Genomic DNA, 27,979 nt, shown 5'->3' on the forward strand with positions numbered 1-27,979 from the left:
CTTTGGTCCTCTGCTTGGTAGTTACCCCTTTCCCTGTGGAGTTTTGCTTTTTCTTTGCTTCCTGTATCTGATTATTTAATTCTTCCACTTTTTTTTCCTCTTTGTCAAGTAGCTCTCCCACTTCTTTTCTTCCCCTTCAATCTGTCCTGTTTGTTAGCTTTTTAAATTTCAGTTTTTGTGCCCTTTCCCAGGGAGAGTTTAACTCTGCATTATCCACTATCTTCTGTCTGCTCTAGACCCTCATTCTTGGGTTCTTGGCCCCTAGAATTATCTAGTCTCTCTATTTCTTCTCTTTCTCATGGAATCCTGATTTCCAGGGTATCCATTCTAGGTTCTCCCCTCTTGGCAGTTTCTGCCACTGCTACTTGTAGATCTTGCACCAAGAATTCCTCTTTTCCATTGTGTCTTACCCCCAGAAGCCAATTCCTTTCAGGTGACAGAGACACCAGGACAACTCTCAAACTCCCTCTGCCCTACCCACCGTATCTCTGATTATGCAGCCCGCCACTGATCTGTACCCTCTCCCTGGTTACCTTTTCTCCAGTTGCCCAAAAGTCTCCTCCATGGACCCTCCCTTTCTCTCAGGTGCCAGTTGCCTTTAGGCGTTCTTACACCCACCCCTCCTCTCAGGGTAGGGTGAAGGTCTTATCAAGCTACAAATTCCCCAGACCCCACTCCAGCATCCCCATCTTCCTTCACAGAACACCCCTGTTCATTCATCACTGGAACCACCTCCCACTCCCAAGGCAAGGCCTCTCTCTGTTCCCTCCCCATCTCCTCACTCACTCCTCTGCCGGCTCGTCTCTTCCCCTTACTGTTAATCCTCACTTTGACCAGTGCACGTCATACATACCCCTCTGACCCTGTCATTCCCTCCTCCTAGATCATTCACATTCCCATTTTATAATGTAGTGCCATGACGACAGTAACAACAACATTGATTTACTTGTCGACGGGGAGTTGTCAGGTTCAGTGCCTCGTGCCCCAGGCCTGCCTCTTTACTGTTTCCTCTGCCTAATTTCTTCCTTCACCCCTTTCTCTTTGTGTTCATTTAGAAAAGACTCTCTTAACTGGTCTCTCTGCTGTCACTCTGTTCTCAGCTGCTACAGTCAATCATTGCTCCATTTCTGTGGTGTGGGGCATTTGAGAAACAAATAATCCCTTCAGGTTTGGTTTTCTAAGAATGGTTCAGATGCTTCTTTTATTATTTAATTCCATCCTTTTTATTTATGGTTAAGCTCAGATTTGCATGGTAGGTCACCCTGGGCTGCATCCTGAACCCCAGTGCTCTTCTGAACATGTTATTCCATTTGCTCTTGTGTTTTCTGTGGGTACAGAAGAATCTTGCATTATTCAGATTTTCTTTCCTTTGTGTTTTGAAGAGCTTTCTTCTGATTGCTTATAGAATCTGTTTTTTCTTAGTGAATTGTTAAAGTGTCTTGGAGTTTACAGTCTTGGGTTTTTTCTGGAGGGGATCTATAAATTTGTTTAGTTGTTGTTTCATTCTCTGCATTCAGAAGTCCCAGGCAGTTCTGTTGTATTATTTCCTGCGTTATGATGTGAAGATTTTTTGTTCTGTCATGTTCTTCTGGGAGACATATGATCCTTAGGTTATTTCTACCCCTCCTATCTTTGAGATCAGTATGTTTTGCTTGCCCCAGAAGAAGAACTGATGGAATCTGAAAGTAGATTGAAGCAAATTTTTCCCCCATTTAATAGTATTTTATTTTTTTCCAATTACGTGTAAAAATAGTTTTCAACATCACTTTTATAAGATTTTGAGTTGCCAATTTTTTTCTCCCTCCCCCCTCCCCGAGATACAAACGATCTGATATAGGCTATATATATACAGTCATATTAAACATATTTCCATATGAGTCACGTTGTGAAAGAAAAATCAGAACAAAAGGAAAAAACCCGAGAAAAAAAAACTACACGTGAAACATACTTTTTAAATTTTATTATCTTTTTTTTTGGTCTGAGTTTTCTTTTGCAACATGGCTAATATGGAAATGTTTTGCATGACTGCACATATATAATCTATATAAAATTGCTTCCTTCCTCCTTGAGGAGAGGAGAGAGAGAATTTAGAACTCAAAATTTTAAACAACGAATGTTAAACATTTTTGTTTACACATAATCAAGAAAAAATAAAATAAAAATTAAATATGAAAAAAATAAAAGTATACAGACACTGCCTCCCCCCTCCCCCCCCATTCTCCCAAATTTTGTTCTATAGCAAGCCTGAGAAGAGGCCATCCAGCCTTCAGTTGGATACTTTTCAGGAGGGAGCGCTCACTACCTCCTGAGAAAGCCCATAGCATTATAGAACACCTATCATCGTTAGGAAGTTTCCCCCACATTGAATTTGAATGTACGTCAGTGTACATTGGGACATGTGGGGTGTCCAGGGAGGACTAGCACCTCTGGTGTAAGGGCTGCTCGTCCACTTTTGGTGTCCTGCTGATTCACCCAACTCTCACCTGTGCTCCAGGAAGCTGTAGCATATGCAGCGGCCATATCCCGGTAAACTCTCTTGGTAGATGGGCCAAGTGGAGGGTAACCGACAGGCCTCGGAACCTGTTAACGAGTTAGGGGGATGTCTACCCCAACCTGCAATTCATGCACAAGTCAGGACCTTGGTTGGCCCTCTTCAAGAAGAGGACGAACAGTTTGGCTTTCATGGGAAGCGTGTTTTCTTTTTACCTTGGGGATTTCTTGGTATATCCTCTGGATTGTCCTTCGTTTCTGTATGTTCGAGTTACCAGTCTACTATTCTCTTTTTCACTTTGGCGAGACGCGCCACTGCGAATTCTAGATCTTTGTTTTTGTTTCTTCTGTGCAGGCTCTAAACTCTGCTCTCATAATTATCATTTAAACCACTCGAGGACAGTGTTGCTGGTCCACGTTCTGCTCACACTCCACAGGCTCCTTTGCTCAAAGGGTTGGGTTGGGTTTTCTTTGCTTTGTAGCATGTAGTCATAGATGCGAGAGCTCTTTTCCTAGATCTGTCAGCCTGCCTTCTGCCGGGTGTTCACGTTTTCCCTGTTAATTTATCTGGCTGTGTTCAAGGTCTTTGAGTTTTCTTGGCAAAGATACTGGATTGGTTTGCCATTTCCATCTCCATTATGGATTAAGGCAAACTGGTTAAGTGACTTGCTCAAGGTCACACAGCTAGTAAGCAGCTGAGGTTAGATTGGAAGGAGGGTCTTCCTCACTGAGCCTCTGTCTGCTCTGATGGTGGTTTCCTTCAGGGCTGCATAAGCTGAACGGTTCAGGGCTCACCAGCCTAGGTCTCTCCTCCAGGTGATTTTGGGGCGTTAGAATTGGCCCCAAGTGGATGCTGTGCTTTACCTCTCAGCTTTGTGGAGTGCCACGTAGCCATCCTCCTCCTCCTCCCGCTGACCACGCGCAGGCTGTGTCTTGACCTGGTCCCTCTGTTCCTCCTCTGTCCCAACGCTGGCAGATAAAAGGACTGCCAGGCTGGTGCTGTGGGGTTGATTTTTGGGGTGGGATGTGGTTTTGAGAGCTATTTCAAGGCCAGGCCAACATCCTGCCTTCTGTTCTCAACTCTCTTGCAGAAACCTTTTGCAGTGCAGACCATCTCCTTGCTCTGGAGCTGACTGTGACCCCAACGAGCTTCCACAGTGCTACGGAGGCCTGCTCTCTGTCCTGGCAGAAACAGACTTCTGCAGCCTGGAGCTGGCGTCTCCCTGGCACTGGAAAGAGGCAGGGTGTGGGCTTGGGCTGGCACAGCCCCACGGTCTGTGGTGTGGCATGGAGGGGAAGGTGCTGAGTGAGCTCAGGATAGACATCAATTCCCGAATTTTTTTTTTAACATTCTTTTGATTTTGGGTGACCTGAGTCATGGAGACAAAATTTCTTTATCTTTGGTCCAAAATTTCTGTTTTGGGGCGGCTCAGTGTCTGTCTGACATCTTGTTGATCATGTAACCTGGAAGTTGAAACCTGATATGGGGAACACCAGAGGATGAAATGGAAACTGAAGTAGCTGAATCCGAGTCCCCAGAAGAAGGTTCTGAGGTTCTAAATGATCTGGGCCGTGTAGTGGGTGGTACCAAATCTTTGCTGTTGCCATTAGGTCTCTCAGCATGAAAAGGTGGTAGTAAGCAGGAGCAGCACCAGGAATATGGGGGCTGCGGCCGAGATGCTGACTCTTCCAGCATCGTCACTGGTGCGTATCACGAGTCTGGGAGGTTCCCCTTGGCTCACTAGTGATGCCCTCCTCTGGCAGAGAATACCAGGTGCATTGTGTGGGATGGTAGGGTAGGGAGGAGCCACAGAAAATCTTTGCCCCATGATAGACTTCTGAGCAACTTTACACGTGTGTGTGTGTGTGTGTGTGTGTGTGTGTGTGTGTGTGTGTGTGTGTGTGGTTAAACACTTTCACCTGCCCCTTGTTGCTAGAAAGCAAGCCTCCTGCCGACAGTGCTGCCTGGCCTGGTCCTCCAGGCCCTCCATGTGTAAGGCTTGGAAAAACTTTGCGTATCATACTGGCAGCATTGTGGAGGGGCCACTTAGTTTCACCCACTGCACATCTCCGTGCCCACTCTTGTGCCCCTGGGCAGCTGCTGAGCTGGCCTCCCCATCTCGGGCCCTGTGCCTGTGCCAGCTGCCGCCTGCTCGTGTCTGCTGCTGCTGGGACCCCAAGTCAGCCTGCTGCTTGTTCGACGGGGGTCCTGCTAGGGCATGACGGCCACTGCTGCTGTGGCTTGTCTTTCTCTCTGTTTTGGAGCAGTGTTGCCATAGGCCTGAGCGCTCTTGGGCCGCCATTGCTGGGGCCTGACTCACCCTGTTTTGGGAGGCCCAAGTGCCAGGCTATGCAGAAGGTTGCTGCACATTCCTCCTGTAGCCTGCAGGAGTCATGTGGGCACTCTCACTGCGGGGTCCTGACTGCCTTCCTGTGCTGGGAGAAAGACTTGAGGTGATACAGAAAGCAGGAAAGCCACAGACTCCTAGGCCAGTACACATGCCGTTTCTGCTGTGATTGGGGTACTGCTCCTTGGGCCCACGTGCTGGGCTCTTCAGGTGTTCTTTATCTGCAGTTGTGCGGGGGTTTACAGTTCATAGTTCAGGGGTGAGAGTGGAAAGAACCTTTTTAAACTGCCTGCCCTTAACTAAATAATGGGGTGCTAGGGGCACATTTGTCTGTATCCTCCATTTTGGAAATGCCTCCATGCTTCTGGGTAGAATTTTACCTCCCTCGGTGATTTGCAACAAAGAATAACATCCTTGTGGCAAAATTGCAGTGGGCCTCTCAAATTCCAAATTAGAGAGGTAAACAGAAGTCATGTTCTTCAGTTGTTAGACAGTTCTGGAATCCTAGGAACCTGCCTTGTTTTGTATTCTCTCACTGTTGATGTCCCTCATGCCACTCCTGGTTAGTTCTCTCTTGATGTACAAATTAGGATTTGCTGGTTCAGCAGCTTTGTCATTTCCAGAAAGCCATTAAAAACCAAATAATTCCTTCCTTATACACATGCAGATATGAGTCCCTTAAACCTGGGAAGTTTCTTCTTTCAATAAGCCTTCTCTGAGGCAATTAGATGGTGATCATTATTATTATCATCAAGGTAGCCACTCAATTGGTGGAGTTCTGGGCCTGGAATCAAGGAAGACTTGAGTGTGAATCCAACGTCAGACACTTACTTGCTTTGTGACTCTGAACAAATCACTTAAACTCTGTTTGCCTCAGTTTCTTCAACTGTCAAATGGGGACATAATAGCATTCCACAGGGTTGTTGTGATAATATTTATAGAGTGTTTAGCACAGTCCCGGACACGTTGTTCATCCTTTATTTTTGAAGAGGACCAGTGACCCACTGGTGATGTCTTTGACTTGTAGTTTATTAGATTTAAGTAAAGCAGAATTGCACAAAGTTGTCAACCTCTGTCTTCCTGTGTCCTCCAAGTCCAGTGGCAGAACATTGGGATTTAGTGGATGGCCTTGGCATCTTTGATATCTGACCTAGCTCTAAGCACCCAGTGCCTGCTGGAGCATTGATCATTGCAACAAATTGTTCTTATCCACCCCTTCTACTGGGGAAAATCTTCACATGCTTGGAGTAGACACCCCCCAGACCCCCAACTCACTGAAAGGTTTGAGGCCTGTCAGTTACCTTCAGCCTGCTTTAGCTCGTCTACAGTGGTGGTTTACCAGGGGTGTGGCTCCTGAACATGGGCAGCTTCCTGGAGCCACAGGTGAGAGTGGGTAACCCTGAACAGGGCCCCCAGCCCTCCCACCAGAGGTGCTGGACGCCTGGCACATGGATGCTATGTAAGTGCTAATTCCCTTTCCCCAGTTGCTGTTAGGGAAAAAAAAAACGCATCCAGTTCAGTAATAATAATTAGCATTTACATAGTCAAGTTTTGCAAAGCGCTTTACATGTGTTACGTCATTTGATCCTTTGCAGTGATGAAGGTGCTAAGGTTATCTCCTTTTTACAGATGAGAAACTGAGGCTGAGTTCCACACAGGGTCACACATCCAGCAAGGCAGATCTAGTGTGAGGTAGCATTAGCACTCGGGTCCTCAGGACTTCAAGTCCAGTTGTTTATCCACCGAGACACCTAGCTGAGCAGAGCCCCACGGTGAGAGGAAATCTCCCAATCCCTCCAGATTGAGTCCCTTCAGGCTGCTTTGGGGGTAACCTGAGTGTTGCACAGAGCTGAGAAGAATTTGGATAACTAGGCTGGCACCCAACCTGCCAGAGAACAATTTGCTGTGACTCAGAGCCTACGCCCTTGATCTCTTCTTGCTGGGGGGCTACAGGCAGTTTGCTCTCTCATTTCCCAGGAAGAGGGAAGGGTCGCTCTCCACAGTGATTGACCACTCTCTTTGGAGCCGTCACCAAACCATCTCTCAGAGAATGAAGGCCTGCCCTGTCCTCCAATTCAAGGAGTGCCTTGTTTTCCAATCCCGCATCATTCGTTTGGGCCAGGCCTGACACAGACCAGTCTCCTGGCAGGTTAGGTTTAACATTAGAACAAAATGAGATGCCTGGAGGTCATTCAGCAATAACAGTAAGCCTTTTATTTACGTAGCCATGACCGAAGGATTTCAGCCATTATAGGCACTGAGGACGAATCAAGTTGATTCAACTGAATGAAGCTCACCTGCCTGAGTAGCCCCTGGTTTTCCTCCCATCAAGCCTCCAATTGAGAATGGACCTGCTCAGGATAACCAGAGAGTGATTGGCATCAGCCTGAGCCTTCGCCCATGCCTCAAGGTTGGCCTCAGTCTCTCATGGAGAGCCCAGCCTAATGTGCAGGGCTTGGGAGATTGGGAAGAGCTGCCATTTTCATAATGCTTTGAGGTTTGTAAAGTGCGGTGCACATAGCATCCTACTCTTCCTGCCTTCTCAGAATGAAAACCACAAGTGGCATTCAGGCTGACGTAGGCCTTTTGGGGCCTGGCTTGATGGCAGTTCAGGTAGCCTGGAAAGGCTCTGGTGTCCAGGCCAAGCTTAGACTCTCAGAATCTTTAATGTGAGAGGAAAGGATCTTGCCGTTTCTTTACCACCCCTGAAGTGTAGGCAAGGGTTGGCTACCAGGCAGTGGGGAAAGGCTGTAGAAGTGTATCGTGGAATGTCTCCAGTATAGACGTTTCCGTGTGGGAGCTGTGGGTGGAGGTTCCTGAGATAGGGCAAGGTGGAAGGGAGGGGACATGAGACAGGAAGAGGACCATGGCTAAGGAATAGACAGCCTATTGGACAGGAAAGACAAGGTGAGAAAACATGTTTTTCAAGGGCATAAGTAGTATTGAAGGAAGGGGCTGGTATATCTCCTTCAGAGAGCCAGGGGAAAGATGGGTAGAAAGAGCAATGTTCTTTTCCGCAGCAACTTGTAAGTGAAGGAACAATCCAGGGAAGGGAGGGATTATGGTTAGAAGCCTGTGTAAAAGGATGCAGAGGAGAGGCGTCTTGAGTTTCTTAGCCCCAAAGAGAGGGATACTCATGGCTCCATGGAGAATATGTATCTTTGTTACTGAATAATTACTTGGAAGAGAAACTAGGAAAATTTCCAGTGCCTTGCACAGTGCCTGGCACATAGACTAGGCACTTAGCAAATGTTTATTGACTGACTGAAAAGTGAAAAGTCTAAGTGTAAAAATTTTTTTAGTAGATTTGAAGATATTTTAACTATGAAAATGTGAATAATGTGAGCTGGCCCGATCAGACTCAGAAGGAACATACATTCTTGGAAGTTATTGTATAGGGGGCAGCAAGGTTGCGCAGTGGATAGAGCACCATCCCTGGAGTCAGGAGGACCGGAGTTCAAATCTGACCTCAGGCACCTACTAGCTGTGTGACCCTGGGCAAGTCACTTAACCCTGTTGCCTAGCCAAAAAGAAAAGAAGTTATTGCATCCATTTAGCTTCAGTTTTTCTGATCTCAGGCAGATTTCTAGGAAAAGCAAATTGCATTAGAATATCTCCAAACAAAAGAGGCTGTCGTTCTAGAATATTTGACACATAGGCCTCAAAATCTCATTGTTTCTGTTAGTGAAATGCCAAATTACCTTGCAAAGAGTAGATCAGAATATTGGGAATCCATGAAACCTTATCTATTTAGTCCTCAGGAAGGATATGTAGGAAGAGTAAATAATTCATTACTACAGGAAAAGATAGCCATTCCACCACACTCCTCCTCCAACTGTAAATTGTGGTCAGTGTAAGCAGATCCTGCCGATTTCCCAGGTTCCATCAGCTGCTCGTTGCAGAGAGGCTGTCATTGATCTTGGGCATATCTCTGAAATGTTGGAGGCACTCTCAGCATTTCAATTGTTGCTCTAATTTTTAGGCATCCTCCTTTGTAGGATAAAAGTCGTGATAAGAATAAGGTGAAAATTAGACTTTTACCAGGAAGAAATGATGAGAAATTCCATTCAAAATAACTACAAAATGCAAAGAGCATTTAGGCATTAACTTAGCAAAGCACAGTTAGGACATATGAACACAACTGGAAAATACTCTTTACAAAATGAAGGAAGACATGTAATTGAAGATAGATTTCTTGTTCATGTTGAGATCTTATGAGAATGAGAATGTCAGTTGTTAGAAAAATCTGAAACAAAAATCTGCTACAGGAGTGTGTGAAGGAAAGCCTCTATTACGCTTCTCTGGAGAAGCGGGCACACCTGCACCCTAGTGGCACGTAGAGTCAACTTTTAAATGTCTAGTAAAGTCCATACCCCTCTCATTTGAGCCAGGATTGGACCAGCTCATTTGGACTACACTCTTCCTCAACTGCCCATCCCATGTTCAAAAGTGGTGGCTATTTCCACCCTCAGGGTGTGTCAGTTGATATTCAGTAAGCTTAGTAAGCAAGCACAGAGGAGAAAAGCCTTTGCTCCGGGCCTTGACCACTAAGGGGTTGCAGTTGGTTTAGCCTCTGGGGCTCTTTCTTAAGGAACTAGCTGTTTTGCAGAATGTTTGGGGCACTTTCTGATTGGTTGAGGAACTATCCGAAAGATCTTGGAAGTCTTCCTCACAATTCCTCTGTTCTGCTGGGGATCCTTTCTCACACAGTCAGTCTTAAACCGTTTTTAAATGCCTACTGTGTGCCAGGTACTGTGCTACTACCTAAAGTGCAGAGTTAGTGCTAGGCCAGTAGATTGTCGAAGGAGTACTTAAAGAACTAGAAAAAGAAACATTCATTTGGAGGGCAGTTAGAGCTAGAGAGCTGTTCTGAGAGCTCAAGTTCAAATCTCACCTCTCACCAATAATGGCCACGTCCCCCTGGGCAAATCATTTCATCTTTCCGGGCCTGCTTGACTCTGTGTGTCAGAGAAGGTGGCTGCCAGCCCGCACTGGTCATGATTTCTTCTAGCTGGCTTGAGGGCTTGCCTTCCGCATGCGACCGCACGGCTTCCTGACTACTTTAACATCTAGTTTTCGTGCAAGACCTCGTCTGTAACCCAGGCCACAGCTTCAGCTCAGTGATGGCAGCGCTCACTCGAAATGCCTCGGACCTCTGGCATGAAGGCCGAAGGGGCATGTGGCTGAGAGAGGAGGGCCCAACCAGAAGGACCGCCTATTGTTGGAGGGTGAAGAAAGCCTTTTCAGGCAGAGTCCCAGGACCAAAGTATAGTGCCTCAGGCAGCTTTGGCCTCTTGGCTGGGTAACTTTGTTGGGTCCAGGCTCTCTCATTTCATGGAATAGGCACGCTCCTATAAGTAAGTCCTTGTCACTCTGGGCAGAAGGGTTACCGTTTAGTGGAACGTGCTATAGCTCCTTCTGTAAAATGGAATCCTCCCACTCCCATCCCTAATTTATCTGCTTTTGTAAACCCAAACTTGGCAATATTTGACTTGCACCAATATAAATACTCTTCAAGCAAGAAAAACCAAAACAAAACATCTGCCCTCACTCTTATCCAAGTGTTTGCCTATACCAGTGAATTCCTACCTTCAGGCCCTGTTCTGATGATAATCTTGATTATTGAGCCCATAAGAGTGAAGGTCACTGGATGTCCTATTGCAGCAGGGGCTTTCTTCACTGGAGGGGGGGTGGGGTCACTGTGCCTCTGAAAGTGAAATCACAGGTCCAGGCTGCCCTTATCTCTGGAAGAGCCAAAGGTTTATACATTTTAAGCCATTAATGGTTAGAAAAGCAGGAATTATCAGGCCTCAGGCTGTTTTAAAGAAGTATTTATCAATATTCGGGTGTACTAATTAGAACATAAACTGCTTTCAAATTTCATGAATGTTATTTGTATCCATAAAAGTCCAGCAGTGTTTGGCTTATAGTAGTAAATACTTGTTGATAAACAAAAATACAAAAGTAGATCTGTATAAGGAACTGAGTAATTCCCAGAAGCAATCTAATGCAGCAGTCCAGTGTTTAATAAACTCAAGAATTAAGTGACTTTGGGGAAAGGACTCAATTTGACAAGACTTTTTAGGGAATGTAGAAAATATTTTGAGTGAATTAAGTTTAGACTAGCCCCTCCCCATTTTACAGATAAGGAAACTGAGGCTCAGGCAGTTCAGTGACTTGCTCAGAGTCACAAAGCTATTAAGTGGGGGGAAAACCCCAAAGTTAATAAGTATTTGAGGATTTGAACTTGTGTCCTAGCCACTGTGCCAAGCTGCCTATGAAGGCAGCTGGGTGGTGAAGTGGAGAGAGAGGTGAGCCTAGAGTCAGAAGACCTGAGTTCAGATTTGGCCTCAGAGACTTAGTAGTTGTGTGACCCCAGGTAAGTCACTTCACCCCTCTCTGCCTCAATTTGATCGTTTGTGAAATAGGGATAACAATAGCCCCTCCTTCCCAGAGGTCTCGTAACGCTCAGATGAGATAATAATTGTAAAGTCCTTAGCACGGTGCCTGGCACATTTCGGGCACTGTAGAGATGCTTCTTTACCCATTCCCTTCCTAAGGATACTGTGTGTCACAGTAAATTCCAAGTGAATTCGTGACCTGAATATGAAAATGCCACATAAAGTTAGAGGTTCCTCTTACAAATCTTAGGGGAAAATTCATTAACCAAACCAAGGGAGAGCCAAACACAACGTTTGGGTTATAAAAGACCAAAAAGGTTTTGTATGAACAAGTCAGGTCAGCTCGGTAGTGCAGTGGATAGAGCCCGGAGGCATCTTTAGGAGTTCAAATCTGGCCTCAGATAATGACTAGCTGTGTAACCCTGGACAAGTTGCTTAGCCTGTTTGCCTCCGTTTCCTCATCTGTAAAATGAACTAGAGAAAGAAATAGCAAACTGCTCCAGTATCTTTGCCAAGGAAACCCCAAATGGGGTCATGGAGAGAGAAACCACTGAACAGCAACAGAAATGGACAAGTTAGTGAAGATAGAATTTTTTAAAAAAAGCTGATTTGGAGCCACCATGTGTCAAATGCCTGGTAAGTCTGTTATCCAAGATGTATATAGGGGTGTGTGTATGTGTGTGTGTGTGTGTGTGTGTGTAGATCTGTATATCTCTTCTCCGTGCCCTCTCATTGGGTTTATTAAACATTGTGCTACTTTGTCTTCTTTCCTGATCAGCCTCTCTTTCTTTTTTTGGCTAGGCAGTGGGGTTTAAGTGACTTTCCCGGGGTCACACAGCTAGTAAGTGTTATGTATCTGAGGCTGGATTTGAACTCAGGTCCTCCTGAATCCAGGGCCAGTGCTCTATCCACTGAGCCACCTAGCTGCCCCCAGCCTCTCTTTTTTAAACCAGTAAACTAGTACCAAACTGTTTTAATGACTACTTTGTCATAGTGCAGTACTGATACTGATAGAGCCTCGAGCCACTTTTCATTATTACCCTGGAGATTCTTGAGCTTTTATTCCTCCATATGGATTTCTTTTTTTCCCTAGCTTAATAAAATACTCTGTTGATAGTTCCAGCTCGTAATATCTAAATCAATTTAGCTAGTACTGTCATTTTTATTATATCAGCTCAGCCTACCTCGAAGCAGTTATTATTTCTCCACTTATTTCAATTGGCCTTTATTTCGGGGGACAGGGGCAGGGAGTGTTTTATGACTGGATTCATACAGTTCCTGGATACATCTTGGTGCGTGCATTTATTTTCAAAGAAACAGTCACAACCTTAGAGTAACCACGTGACATTGCTTGAAGTCACTAATGATAAAAAAAAAAAAATTAAAAACATTCTAAGATTTGTTCTCACCTTTCAAAATGGCAGAAGTGATAAATGATGGAGCTGGTCACCATTAGAGTGTCTGGGAAGATAGTGAATCCTTTACTGAGACTAAAGGGCTTTCTCACAAGAATGAGATGAGTAAATCAAGTGAGATGGAGAGTTCAGGGTCTGTTTATTTGGTGTGCAAAAGGGAAGATTGTAGTGGGTAGCTGGGGCCACCCAAAGAAGTGGGGGGGATGGTGGAGGACAATGGAAGAGAGGTAAAGGAGCCCACTGACATGTTGAGGGAGTTGCAGTGGGACCGGGATTGACCGCTCCAAATCAGGATGACCTGTCAGCTCCTTTCCTGGGGTTAGAGCCTCCACCTCTAGCCCGGCATAGCCTAGCTGCTGTGCGTTCTCTGCCTCAAACAGTAGTAGGGACTCAGAGCCCCCAGAATGGGACTGAGAAGGGAGAGGAAAAGGACGCAAGTTGCACTGTGGTTTTCAGGCCATAGCAGAGAGAGATAGTCTAGTGTGTTCTAGGGCTCGTGGGGCTGCGCCCGAGGGACGCTCAGATCCCGCTGGGATGAGGGTATTGCCTGAAACATCTTGGGTCCTTCCCTTTGTTCAGGGAAGATACATCCTGTCTGTATCTTGTTTCTTGTACAGAGTTGTTGGCATGTTGACTTGTCCATTGCGTTCTCGAGGGTGGGGCTCTCTTTTGCCTTTCTTTGTATTCCTGTTGCTTTAGCATAATGCCTGGCACAGAAGAAAAAATCCTTAATAAATCCTCAGCTCCTCTTGTGGCGACTCCTCCATCATTTGTCACCTTCGCCATTTTGAAAGGTGAGAGGAGATCTCAGGTGGCTGCCTGACAGGGGTCCTGGCCCGCAAGGCACTCTCCTTGGGGCCCTTTTTGCCCTTCCGCTCCCAGGCAGGGAGACGCCGGGGGGAGAGTAACTGCTTTGTAGCTTTCTCTGGATTTGTTCTGGAGGTTCTCATCTTGACCTTTTCTGTTTCCTGCATCGGTTGAAGTTCCTTGGCCGGGTTGGGTCGCGTATTGTATTTGTAACCCTAGCATAGCGCCCCGCACGGTCCAGGGCAGTATCTGGTAAGTGCTTCGGATGCTTGATTGGGGCAGCTGGTTGATTGGCACGGCCGTCCAGGGTCAGTAACAGCATTGACTTTACTCCTCCCAGTGGGTAGGTGGTGCAGGCGGGGGAAGGGGGGGGGCTACGATGGATAGAGCGCTGGCCTGGAGTCAGGAAGAGCTGCCTTCAGAGGGCATCTCAGACACTTACGAGCTTTGGGATCCCGAGCAAATCACTTGACCTCTGTGGGCTTCAGTTTGCTCATCTGTAAATTGGGGATAATAATAGCACCTGCTTTGCCTGTTGTGTTACGTCTCACAGACAGGCCCCATCTTTCCTCTGACACTGCGGCCACCCTGGGGCAGGGCCCCCCCCTCCCCCCAGGCTCCCTCTGCCAGTCCATCCTCTGTTCTGCCACCAAAAGGACTTTCCTAAAGTACGGGTTCGCTCGTGTTGTCCCATTGCTCAGTAAACTCCAGGGTCTCCCCCCACCAGGATCAAATACCAAACGCTATCTTTGGTGCCCGTAGCTTTTCATGACCTCTCTGCTCCTCCCTTTTTGGCCTCTTATCCTGTACTCCCTGACATGTACTCTTCAATTCCTGGCTGGTCCACGAACAAGACGCCATCTTGCTCCAGCCATTCTCTCTGGCCGTCTCCTAGGCCTGGAATAGTCCACTTCCTCCTCTCTGCCTGCTGGCCTCCTTGGCTTCCTTTAGTTCTTATGAAAATCCCACCTTCTACAGGAAGCCTTCCCTAACCCTTCTAAATTCTCTCTCTCTCTGTATGAGAGGCATGGTTGGACCTCCGCTTTTAGGGAAATCACTGTAGCGGCTGAATGGAGGATGGCCTGGAGTGGGGAGAGCCTTGGGGCGGGCAGATTCCCCCAGCTGCTATTGCAGTATCTTGGGGGAGGTGATGAGGGTCTGAGGGTGGGGGTAGGGTGAGGGTAATATCAGAAGAGAGATGTTGCCAGGGTGAAATCAACAGGCCCTGGCAACAACTTGGATCTAGGGGTGAGAGACAGTGAGGTATCCAGGATGACTCATTCCTAGGTTGGGAGCCTGAGGGACTGGGAGGATGGTGGTGTCCTAGAAAGTAATAGAGAATGTTGGGGGGAGTGGTTAAGGGGAAAGAGAATGAGTTCTGCTTTGGACTTGTTAAGCGTGACCTGTATACAGGACATCGAGTTCCAGCCAGCTGAAAGGCAGTTGGTAAAGTGAGAAGAAAGGTTAGCAGAGAGTGAATACTCCTTCTGTATTAGGTAAATGATATTAAATACGTTAACTATAGTGCTCTACTAAATAAAATGACTCAGATTAAAGAACAGGTTACTAATTACTAAATTGATTTTGATGAAAATAAACAGAATCACAGAGCTAGAGCCAGAGTGACCCTTGAAGGTTGGCTATGCCAACCCTCATTTGACCAAGACAGGTTAAGTGACTTGGGCAAAGTCACATACATCTAAATAACAGTGATTGGAAGCCAGCTGCTCTGTATTTGGATTCAACTTTACAGGGCTTAGCACATAGGCCCTCAATAAATGCTAATTGACCCTGACTCGTTGCAAATGAATGTTGTTTCCCTCTTTTGGGGTTCTATCAGGTTTGAGTCCTGACTCTGCCCTTAGGATTCCTTGTGATCAGGGTCAAGGCAAATCCTCAAGAAAGAATCTTATTTCACAAGACCCATGTAACATTCAAGTTAGCTATATCTCTTTATTTGTCAGTCATATCTACTCTTTTCTTTCTTTCTTTCTTTCTTTCTTTCTTTCTTTCTTTCTTTCTTTCTTTCTTTCTTTCTGTTCTGCTCTTCTTTTCCACTTTCTCTCCATTTCTCTCCCTTTCCCTATCTCTCTGCTTTTGTTATTTATTTCAATAGATTTTCATTGAAATTTTGTTTTTTACATAGCCTACATATCTCCCTTTTGTTTTTTACCACTCCCCCAAGCCATCCCTTAGTTTAAAAAAAAAAAAAGGAAGAAGCGACTAAAAGAATAATCTTCGACCAAGCCAGTCAACACATTGGGGAAAATCTTATACGTATTCCATGCATGCACCCCCCACCCTCCTTCCCCCAAGTAAAAGGCCTGGGAGATCCATGTTCTTGTTTCTCCTCTTGGCAGCAGGCTTTGCTGTCATCTTATCAACATGTCTTTTGGTTTCCCTCCTTCTGTCTGACCCTTGTCTCCTTTGCTGGATCATCATCTGTATCCTAACCTCAGAGTACCAAGAGTATGCCAAGGCTCTAGTCTGCAACCTCTTCCTTTTTTATTTTCTACATTCCTAATGACCTCGCCAGCTTTCATGAGGTCAATTAATATCTTTATGTGATTTCTAGACATAGATAATGAGGCTTCGTCTCCTTCCTGATATCCAGACCTGCATTATCTGCAGTTGGATGGTATCATCCAGAGGAATCTCAAATGCCATGTGTCCAAAATGGAACTCATCATTTCCCCTAAATCCACCCTTTTTCCAGACTACCCTTTTTTGAATAAGGGTACCACCAGTCCCTTCCAAACATTCAGGTCCATAAAAATGGATCTATTCACAATTTAACAATAGTTTCAATAGATGTCACCGTGCTGAGTGTTCATTCTGCAAACCACATGCAGTGAAAACCTTTCAAAATACAGAGACCTAATGGAAGAAATCAAAACCACCATCCCTGTTGTGTAGATAGTGGGCATTGTCCTATTTTCACTGAGTATACTGATGAACTTATGTCCTAATACTTTTATTAAGTTACAAAAAAAAAAACAGTTCACCTGCACAGTAGTCTACAGAGAATCTAAATATAGCAGGATAGTGACTTGGCCCAGGACCTTCTTTCCCCTGAGCTATACTGAGCATGATCAGAAAGATTCTCAATAATAGTAACTCTCCCAGCCCCCCAGTCATGGGTGTGTGTGTGTGTGTGTGTGTGTGTGTGTGTGTGTGTGTGTGTGTGTGTGTGTGTGGTGTGTGTATGTGTATAGACTGACCAAGTAAGGCAATGCCAGCCACTCTAATGTACCGCCAGGACTCCATGTGTAGCCCTCTGGGAGTGCGTAGCACTGAAGGGGAGAACACCTTGGCTCCTGAAACACAGCTTTTTCTATGCCTCTAAGAAGTAGACAGGGTGGTGTGAAGAGGAAGGCTAGCTCTTCTTGGAATCTTGTCTGGAGGATCAGCTTTACCCAGTGGATTAGGGCATCCGAGGTGCTCCTTTATGTTCTGCTATCAGAAGAAGGCAAGATATATTGTGACAGGGTGCACCACCTTCTGGAAGTTTTTCAGTGCAGATGGCACTGATCACTAACGTGGGCAGATGATGAGTGTTCATGAAATGGACTGAAGATATGAGCGCAGTTTTTTTTTTAAAATTAAATCTTACTGTTTTCAGGCAATGAAAATCAACCTTGTTTTCCTCCTGGAACCTGCTTCACCTCCTTTGAGAAAGAAACAAAACCCATAACAAACATGTCAAGGAAAACAAATTCCTGCGTTGGCCGTGTTTAAAAAAAAAATCTTCATCTGCATTCTGAGTCCTTCACCCCTCAATCAGAGGGGCGTAGCATATTTCAGCATGAGGCCTCTGGATTCATGCTTGGTCATTACACTGATCAGAGTTCCTAAATCTTTCGAAGCTGTTTGTCTTTACAGTTTTGTTGTTGTGGTGTAAATGGTTCTGCTGGTTCTGCTCACTTCACTCATCAGTTAATACAAATCTTCTCAGTTTCCTCTGAAATCGTCTCTTTCATCATTTCTTATGGTACGTAGTATTTCATCACATCTGTATACCATAATTCCCCAACTGATGGGCACTCCCTCAATTTCCAGTTCTTTGTCACTGCAGAAAGAGATAATGTAAATATTTCTGTACATAATTAGAGTTTGTTTTTGCTTAGGACCAATCTCTTCCTTATTCTATTCTCTCTTTTATTCTCTTTCCCCCCTTTTCTTTCCTGGTTTCCTGTTGAATCAAATGTATTTCCACATGCAGTTGTGTGTGTGTATTTTCCCTCCTTTGACCAGTTCAGATGAGAGTGAAGTTCAAGTGTCAACTGTTTCCCCCATCCCTTCTTCTTTGTTTCTTTATATTTCCATTTGTATGTTCCAATTATGTGAGATAATTTTCTTTAACTTTCCTATTTCCCTCCTCCCCCACCTTACCCGGTGTATTCCTCTTTCCTTTCCATCTTTCTTTTAAGTACAAGACATAGAAGAACTGTTTCCAGGCCTTCAGTCTAATTATTCTTCCTGTCTGCCCCCCAGTGCTGACAGGGTTTTAAGCGGGGCACATGTGCCAGCTCTCCATATTAGAATGTAAAGAGTTTGTTCCTTTTGGGGCCTTTGTGTAGAGCACTTCCATTTGCCTTTTCATGTTGCTGTTGACTTGTATGTCTGTATTTCACAGTTTCTGTGTAGTGCCGGGGTTTTCATTGGGAATATTTAGAAGTCCTCTATTTCATTATAGATCCGTTTTTTCCTCCTGTAGGGTGATGCCTAGTTTTGTTAATAAGTTATTTGTGGTTGTAAGCCTATATCCTTTGGCTTCTGGAATATTGTGTTCTAAGCTCTTTGCTCATTTATAGCTGTTGGCCATTCCTTCAGTCATCTAGTTGTGACTCCATGGACTGTCCGCTGTCTCCCAAAGTCTGTCCAAGCTCAAGTTCGTTGTTTTCATGGCATTCTGTACCCATCTCATCCTCTGCTGTTCCTTTCTTCTTTTGCCTTCAGTCTTTCCCAGCATCAGTCTTTTCCAATGAGGCCTCTCTCTCTCTCTTTTTTTTTTTTTTGCTTTAAAAGAGGCAATTGGGTTAAGCGATTTGCCCAGGGTCACACAGCTAGTAAGTGTCATGTGTCTGAGACTGGATTTGAACTCACGTCCTCCTGACTCCAAGGCCACAGCTCTATCCACTGTGCCACCTAGCTGCCCCTGGTCCCACTTTTTATTATGTGGCCAAAGTATTTAAGCTTCAGTATTTGTCCTTCCAATGAGTATTCTGAGTTAATTTCTTTAAGTATTGACTGATTTAATCTCTTTGCTGTCCAAGGGACTCTTAAAAGTCTTCTCTAGCACCACAATTTAAAAACATCGATTCTGGAGCACTTAATTTTCCTTATAGTCTGTGTATAAGGCATATGCCATAAGTAGTACAGTTGAAGGAAATGAGTATATTTTTAGTTAGGAAAAGAACAGTTTTGGCACTGGGGGATGGGGGAAGGCCAAGGGATTGATAGCTGTCTTCTAGTATTAAAAGGGTTGCCTTGGTTTTTCTTTCTTTCTTTCTTTCTTTCTTTCTTTCTTTCTTTCTTTCTTTCTTTCTTTCGTTCTTTCTGATCCTTGAGGAAAGAAAAAGGAGCATTGGGTAGAAATTGCGGAAACCAATTTCATCTTGATGTTAGGAAAAAATTCTGAACAATTAGAGCTGTCCGCAAAGGCAAAGGGAGAGAGATGGCTTTCCCTTCACTTTGAGGTCTTTTAGCAAAGATCAGTTGGCCATTTGATTTGGACTGTGTCCTTGGGGTTTCCTGTTCATTCTGGGAGGAGGGCGTTAGATTCGATGGCCTCAACAGTCCCTTCCAACTTTGAAAGACTCTGGCAGACTGTGGTGGACATACAGCAGTGAGACCCTGGTCTCCAAATTCTGTAAATCTGACCTTTGAGGCTTCTTGGGTGTCTTAAAGCATTAGCAGGAGTTTCACAAGATCTTAGGGGTACACAGTGAGACCTCCTTGTAACTGAGCCTCGTGGCGATGAAGTGACAGGTCTCCCAAGCCATGTGGCTAGTTTGTGGTACTAAGGAATCGAATGTGGCCCGATTATGGCAGCTGAAGTATCTTTTTAGGCACCAGTGATAAGTCAGAGTAGTTAGCAGTTGTCATTGCCTCCCTTTCCAGGCTCAGGAGAGTCGAATCAGTGTCTGTTCTTGATCTGCCTGAACAGAAAGCAGGTGCACCTTTCTGTCCTCGATGCCTGACAGGTGTCTTGGAGCCTGTGTCCTGCTGCTGTTCTGGGAAGGTTTTGGGCAAAATTGCTATTTCTCCGGATGGAGAGAAGGAGGAAGGTGCTTGAAGTGTCTGCTCTTGGGAGATCCATTGGCAGGACTTCATTGAGGTAGTCTGTCCTGCCCTGCCTTGCCTGGCTTAGCTCCCCGTGGTTTGTTTTTGTTTTTAAAATGGCACTGAAGTGAAACAGGTTTCTTCTTCCCTCTCTGGCCCATTATGGCATTGATTCTGTGTTGGAAAAGGTCGAGGAACAGTGTTTATTTGTCTGTTCAGTTGAGCTGTGGGGACTTTCTGAGAGTGTCCTGGGAGCAGATGCTGTTCAGTGAGCATCTTCCCCTTTCGGAGGAATTGATTTTTAGACAACAGCTGCCCTCCGGGGCACACACTACTCGGTGGGGATGGGGAGGGGGCTGGGGGCAGAGTCTAATGTCCTGGGTAGTAACGTTTGCTAGACACAAGAATGGGGTTTCTGTTATTTTCAGGGGGAAAAGTGTACGTTGGAAAGGCTCGCTCTGCCTGTTCAATCCGTGATGAATATACAGAATTCTAAGAGATGGCAGATGACTTAGATGTTACCCTGTTCATTTCACTGATGAGGAAAGGAAAGTGTATACCTTCCTTTGGGTCCTGTGCTTTTCGTTTTATCACAGAATGACAAAATTGGAGAACTAGAGAGGACCTTGGACCTTCCTCGCAGAGGAGTCCCCCACCTATGACAGCCAGCCCGCGTGTGCTGGAGGAGCCCGCCACTGCCTGAGGCAGCCTGGGCCAGGCGCAGACAGCTGTCGCGGTCAGGGTGTCACTGCTGGCATCAAGCCCACGTTGGCCTTTCTGCCTGGAGCCCTGCAGAGCTCGTTCGGCCCCACTTCCTGAACAGTCCTTCAAAGGCTTCATGTAGTGAACGGCATGAAGACAGCTCTTGGTTCCCCCTCGTCTTCTCTTCTGCAGGCTCGGTGTGTGCCGTTCCTTCAACTGATCGTCGTTATGGTTGCTCTCCTGGGTGCTCTCCCACTGATCAGTGTCCTTTATGTCATGTCCAAGGTGTCCAGAGCTGAACCCAGGCCTCCAGTGGAGGTCCAGCAAGGGTGAAGCATAGGAGGATCTCTCTGTTCCCGACCCCTGTGTTCTTCTCTGCAGCCCCAGTGTGCATGAGCTTTGTGGGCTGTGGCATCACACAGCCGACTCCTTGAGCTTGCAGTCCACTCAGACCCCAAGATCCTTTTCAGAGTAGTTGCTGCCCATCCAGGACTGACCCATCTTACAGTCGTAGAGGTGATTTTGTTGAGCCCAAGTACAAGACCTGTTAACAAGATTAACTTCATTGGCAACTTATCCTAGTTATGTGCTTTTTTAGTAGCAAAAGAAAAATTACGATTGTTCAGGCATTTAATAAGACTTAGCTAAGTAATTTAAAGAACTATTCTAAAGTTCTTTTTTAAAAATATAATTTATTTTCAGTTACGAATTTGCTCCCTTTCTCTACCCCTCCCTCACCCATTGAGAAGTCAAGAAATATGGGACTCCTTATCCATATAAAGTCCTGCAAAACATCTTTATTAGTCCTGTTTAGGGGGAAGGGAGCAAAAAAATAAAGGAAAAAATACGCATCCGTCTTCAGTCTAAGTCCATCAGCTCTCCATTTGGAAATGGACAGTAGCATTTTTGCCATGAGTCCCTTGGAGTTGTGATGGGTCGCTCTGTTGATCAGAGTTACTAGTAAGTCTTTCGTAGGTTATCATACAATATTGCTGTTACTGTATTCATTGTTCTTCTGGTTGTGCTCACTTTGTTTTCATCAGTTTATATAGGTCTTCCTGGGTTTTTCTGAGAACATCCTGCTTGTCATTTCTTATAGCACAATCTTCCATCACAATCACGCCATTCAGCCATTCCCCAGTAGATGGGCCTCTCCTCAGTTGTCAGTTCTTTGTCACCATAGAAAGAGCTAGCTGCTGTAAATGTTGTTGTATATATGGGTCCTTTCCTTTTTCCTTTGCTCTCCTTGTGGTACAGACTTAGTAGCTTAATCTCAGGTTCTTTATTGTGTGTTGGGTTTGCTTACATTACCTGTCTGGAAAAGGATACTGATGTGCTTGGCAAGAGTGAGCTGGTATGCCCCCTCTGTGCCTGTGTTGGCCACGGCTGTCTCGTGGGTGCTGCCAGCCAAAGTTACACATCCCGTTGGTTTCACATCGCATACGGAAGGGCTTAGTGTCCTACCTCAACATCCCTCTTCATGCAGATTCAAGAACAGATATTTGAGATGAACATTCATATATTCAAAGACTTAATGATACTTAGGGAGCCCTTGCTATGTTCAGCTCTGTCTGTGTACATGCATTGAGCTTTGTAATATTTAAGAAAAGGAGCTGTTTTTCTCCAGTGCCTAAATTCTTGACATCTGATAATCCTTGAAGATTATTGTCTGGATGCCGTTAGAGGGGAGGTGGTGTTTTGGAATGGTGGTGTTGATGAAAAAAACTTGGGGTAGCCCTAGCTCACAGCTCTTGGAATGTTAGGAGAGGACCAAAATTTTCTCCTTTTATTAGTGATTGAATTTGTCAGTAGGTAGTAAACTTTCTGCTTTGTTTGAATCTAATGCTTTAAAGTACAGTGGAAATGGTAAATTCTCTTGTTTCTCATCCAAAAGACTCCCACGATTGTCTTGTTTTAACTGACCGAGCTATCCCCACCAAGAGAGGCAAGGTAGAATAATAAATAGAGCGTGAAATTTGGAGTCAGCAAGACTTGGAGCTGGATTTGGTCTTAGATACTTGCTGTAAGACAGCTGCATTCTGATTGTCAGGTTCCTCGCCTATAAAATTAAGGGGATAGTTATCTAACAGTCACGAGGCTGTTGTGATCGAATGAATGTAAATGAAGCGCTTGACTGATCTTCAAACGGGAGTTACTCTTATTCCTACTAGCAGTAATAACAATTTGTCTTCATTTCTCTTTGTGATTGAACTGTGTCTTCCTTAAGGTGGCCTGTGATAACTTCTTTTCAGACAGAAAGAACCGTTGCTTGTTAAGAGATAAGAGGGTACGTCTGGATTTTACTTGACTTGTTTTTAGAGGCACCTCCACATCTAACAGCTTCCCGTAGTGGGTTTCCATTGGGTGGGCAGTTGAGCAGCAGGCTCTTTAGTATTCTTTACAGTAATTGGATTTTGTACACAAACATTTTGGAAGGAAAGAATATTTGAAAAGGCAGCCACCCTTTTGCAGCCGGGCTGCAGGGGCCTGGGAAGCATCTAGTTCTCTGTCTGTTAAACTTCTTGGATGCAGGCCAGCGTGTTATATCAAGTTCCACGTGCGAGCCGTGAACCACAGAAAAGCTTGTTCCACGCTACGGCTGTTCTGGGTGGGGTGGGGGGAGGGAGGAAGTGTTTGGAAATTGATCACTAACGAAGCTTCCACAGAGGTAGTGAAGCAGCTGGAGCCGGCTCCCTGGGAGCAGGCTTCACAGCATGAGTCAGGTTGTACAGCACAGCCCGTCCAGCTTGTGGAGGTGAGGGAGCCGAGGCGGGCGTAGCAGCATCTCCTGCCTTGGTGTTTGCCATGGCGAGTCACGTGATCTCACTGGACCTGAAGTGGCCAACTTAGCTTTACTCTAGAGAGGAATGTCTGCTGCAGTGCTTTTTGTAACACAGAGAAAGAGGGAAAGCAGAAGATTGTGCAATGTATGTGTTTGCCCACACCATGCCGAGGAGACACTTAACAGTCCATAGCGTGTGTGTCCCTGAGGTAAGAGACTGTTTCTGCTTTCCCTGCACAGTTCTGCTGCAGCACGGAGCTGATCCAAACATTCGCAACACTGATGGCAAATCGGCCCTGGACCTGGCAGACCCTTCGGCGAAAGCTGTCCTCACAGGTAAGAGCATTTGGGACCGAGCGGCTTCGAGTCAGCCCGGGGCTCGCAGAGGGGGGAGGCTGTACATGGTCAGCCCAGCTTTTTGGTTGGATTTCATTCTCTTTCACTGACAAAGCCACACACAGATGGATCCTTTTCCTTCGTCTGGTTTTTGTTATACTTTTGAAGGGTGACCAGTCATTAATTGCTGTGCTGTTGCAGGCACAAATTACTTCTTCCACTTATTTCTGAGCATTGTGGCATCAGGCAGCGATGCCATTCATTATTCACTGCGTTTTCTTCTATGGTTTGGATTTCCATCCCCCTTAAGACCTTTGCTGTTGAATAAGCAAGGACATTGGTATTACTAGAAAAGTAGTTTTGATAGGAAAGCAGCCTGCTGCCCTACTACGTAGAGTGATTAAAGTAAAAAAAAAATGTTGCTGCTTGTCCAGGGATACCTACCCCACCCCCCTCTGGTGTCTTCTGTGCTGTTTAGCATTGTCAGGCAGGAGATTGTCTTTAGATGCTCTGATTTAGTAAGAATGATAGTCTTAAATAGCGATTTTATTATTATTAATAGCAATCCAGCACTTATTAAATAGCAGTTTATTAAGAGAAATGGCTAACCAGAGAAGAAGACAGGGCAAAGCTGTGAGCCGCTGGAGCCGGAGCAGTCGTCTTCCTTCCCCGAGTGCTGCATTGGCCCTGTTTTGGTTGTGGTCCTCCGCTCCGTCTCCTCCTGCCTCTGCCCTCTTCCGCCTGTGGTGGCCCTTCTGTTTTGGCTCTGTGCCAGTGCAGTGCTGGCAGGATCGGCTTATGTAGGTGATATGAAATTAAACAGATTCAGGTCCTTTTCAGATGTATGCCTTTGGAAGAAAATAAATCTTGGGTTTGTTTTTGGCAAGTTGAGCATGTGCTGTGTGTCCTTAACAGAGATGCTCAGCTGACTAGCCCAGGTCTGTGTAAGAGGCTCTGAAAATGCACGAGTTTGATGCCTCACATCAAAAGCTAGCCTCCTGCTGGGATAAAACGAACATAATCTCTGCTAATTCAGAGCATTGTCATTTTTCTCAGCTAACAAGAGGTTGAATGATCAAGCTACACGCTTGATAAATAAAGCTGCTTAACTGTGGTAAGGTAGAAGGGATTTAAATAAAAAGGTGAAATTTCAGTAGGGAGACTTAAAAACCTCAGGCCTGCATTAGGTACTAACCTTGAAGAAATCCTGGAGTCCGGGATTGTTGTCTTGCGAAGGGAGAACACCGTTTCACAAATATGGAACCTCACTGTCAGTACCAGTCCTGGCTTTCTGCTTTCTTAGGCTCAGAAAGGACTCAGCTTGCAGACATTTCCCAGGGCTCTCTCCGCCTTGTTCTCTTCCTCTTCCTGTCCTTGGGCCCGTCTCCTTCCCTCTTCCCTTCTTCCCCCATGTGAGATTAGTCTATTCTGGTTTATGCCAGCTCTTTGCAGTTAGACTTGTTTCCTCAGAGCTTAGTGTCTTCTTCTTTCTAACTTCTCTGCATGTTGTTTTTAGGGGTGATCCCTTTGGCAGGAATGGCTCCCAGAGAGGGGGAGCTTATCAAAGGTAGAAGTCACGTTTGTGAAACTTGTGTTCTAAAGCAGGCACGGCCCACAGCAACCCTCCACTGTAGCCGAAACCAGACGATAATGTAGTTGGGAGATGTTCAACAAAGTGAATGAAAATAGGATCAAAATAGACAACATGCCATTTTAAAACTAAGTCCGCATGTGGCCCACAAGGATCGTTATGGGTGGATTATTGGGAGTTTGGCACCACTGTGGATAGGACTTCTTTTTAGTAATGATGCTTATGCTTAGGCTGCAATGCTTATGTTGTGAAAGCTGACTTTTTGGAAATTGGCAACCTTTTCTTTTTTTTCCTTTCGGCCCATGCAGGGTACTATACTTAAAGTATAGATTATAGGATGAGAGAAATCGCATGTACAGAGAGCTTATTAGAATAGAAAGTATACTAGTAATGGACTGTGTAGTCCCATGACTGATCATGGACTTGTGTGTACGTCCAAAATATTTTGGAATGTATATGGTTCCTTGCATCAGCCCATCTTTTCCCATGGAGAATAGCATTTTTTCTCTTCATTCTGCGCCAGGCCACAAGTACCATTGTGAAGACTATACTGGAAACACTCAGAGAGGTATGAATTTTCCATCCTGTGACCAGCGTGACGTGGTTTAGGTTCACTTCCGTGTACTTCACCTTTAAAGGTTTGTAATCTCTGATGTAGATCACAGTTCTGGCACTTCTGATTGGCCTTGCCAGTTTACACTTTAGTCTGATGCCTTCCCCGTGGGAAGCTTCCTCAGATATGTTAATGCTTCTGTTAAGGCAGCTAGGTGGCCCAGTGGATAGAGCTCTGTCCCTGGAGTCGAGAAAACCTGAGTTCAAATCAGCCTCAGGCACTTACTAGCTGTGTAGCCTTGGACAGGTCCCTTAACCCTCAGTTTGCCTCAGTTTCCTCAACTATGAAATAGGGATTATAATATCACCTACCTCCTGTTGTTTTGAGGACCGAAAGAGGTATTTGTGAAGTGCTTAGCACAGTGCCTGGCGCACAACAAACGTGTGTTTTCTTCCCTCCTTGGTTCCTCATGATATTTCACCCTTCTTGGGAGGATTTACTTCTCTGTGTGTTTGTTTTTGCATTAGCTAAACATGTGTATGGTAATAGGTATGCTCTCATTAAGGGGAACCCACAGCGTAGAACTCTTCTGTCGTGGTCAGCTGGCATTTATTAAGTGCCTGTTGTGTGCCACTCACTGTGCTAAGCCCTGGGATGCAGAGAAAGGCAAAAAAGTTCCTGTTCTTAACGAGCTCACAGTCTAATGGGGGAATACAACATACAAATGAGATATTTACAGTAAATTAGATGATCTTGAGGGAAGCATAAGCATTAAAGGGGAGTCAGGAAAGGCTTCTTGCAGAGGGTGGGATTTTAGCTGAGACTGGTGAGGAGGGGAGAGTATTCTAGGAGCAGGAGACAGTGAACATTTCCCAGAGTCAGAAATGGACCGGTGTATGTGAGGACCAGCAGATTGTAGAGCACATGGAAAAGAGTAAGGTATAAGAAGACTGGAGCGGTGGGAGGGCACAGTACTGTCACAAAGGGCTTATTTGATCTTGGACATAATGGGGAGCCACTGGAGCTTATTAAATAGGATGACTGATCATTTTGACAGCTGACTGGAGGGTAGACTAGAAATATAATAATCAGTTGTGTTATTGTTTAGAAGGAATCTAAATAAAGCATTTATGAAGTCTGCCAAACAGAAAGGTATTGCTCTGTTGTTAGCTCTTACACAAAAACTAATATTGAAATGGGGCTTTTGTAAAAGTCTTCCTGTGATGCTCATTGGGGTGTGGAAGTGACCTGGTTCTTGAAGGTTTTGCCGGTAGAACATAAGCTCTTAAAGAGCCTGCCTTGCTGGCACGCCGTTAAGTCTGGAGGCAGTGACACAGCCTCCTGAGGGCCAATCTCGCTTAGGACATGAAGGCTCATTGCTTGGTCAACCTGTGAGACAGAGATGTAGGCTAAATGGTCCCCAGTCCTGCATGAGCTTTCTGCATTTCTGCATCGAGATGTGTTTTGAATGGTGGAAAAGAGGCTAGTGCTTATGAAGAATCATGGTTTTAAAACTGTCTGTAGATATTCATCTAACTGTTGTTCCTCATGATGGGAAATCTTTATCCAGTGAAATAAGGAAGTTGCAGCTAACTAGAAGATGGATGCAAATAAAGGAGTTGATGGAGTGGTTTCTGTTGTTCGTGCCACGGCACCAAGAGATGTTATTTCCTAGAATGCTTGGTAATCATATGCTTGGCATGAAGCTGGTCCTCGGCAAATGTTTGTTGGAATTGAACTCAGAAGGGCACAGGACAGACTCAGCAGATGACAGAAACCTCCATGGAACCCAGAGCAGGATAGGCCTTTGAATGGACAGCCCTTAGACCTGCTCTGTCTGTCCTTGTCTCTAGGAAACACACTTCTGGTTGAAAATGAACAGGTTCCAAAATGTAGTAGGAGGAAGTGAGTGGCCAACATTGGCACAGTATCCCAAATGCATACTTTTAATGATGCCAAGCTTCTCCCCAAAAGCCATTGTTTAGAAAATAGCCTCATTCTCCTGGTGATGCTAGTGCATGGCTGTGCATTATGGAATGCCGCAGCCTCTGAGGACTCAAAACTGTGGGTCTCATAAAGGGCAATGGGACGATGTGCCAAGTGGCATCCATGGGGCAAGCGCACCAGCCTGACGGAAGCTGGATGGATCAGGAGAACCTAATCACCTCACTTCAGAGCCTCATGGGCCTCTTGACCTTGAGCCCAGGAAGCTCGGAAATAGCCATACCCCTAGACCACTGGTTTGTAGCCATCCTAGAGCAAAGCAATC

At 45.4% G+C, this 27,979-nt stretch overlaps 1 protein-coding gene across 5 annotated transcripts in view; it reads left to right on the forward strand.

The window, feature by feature from the left end:
• Window positions 1-27,979, forward strand: part of TNKS (tankyrase) — a 216,500-nt gene that overhangs the window by 42,532 nt on the left and 145,989 nt on the right. For all 5 annotated transcript variants that reach the window (XM_020976782.2, XM_078148240.1, XM_078148241.1 and 2 more), the window contains exon 3: window positions 23,471-23,566. In XM_020976782.2, the coding sequence (XP_020832441.1) occupies window positions 23,471-23,566 (96 nt within the window). The remainder of the gene's footprint in view (window positions 1-23,470; window positions 23,567-27,979) is intronic.

This window comes from Phascolarctos cinereus, unplaced genomic scaffold, assembly GCF_003287225.1.
Source record: "Phascolarctos cinereus isolate Bilbo 61053 unplaced genomic scaffold, phaCin_HiC Scaffold_9;HRSCAF=440, whole genome shotgun sequence".
Lineage (NCBI taxonomy): Eukaryota > Metazoa > Chordata > Mammalia > Diprotodontia > Phascolarctidae > Phascolarctos > Phascolarctos cinereus.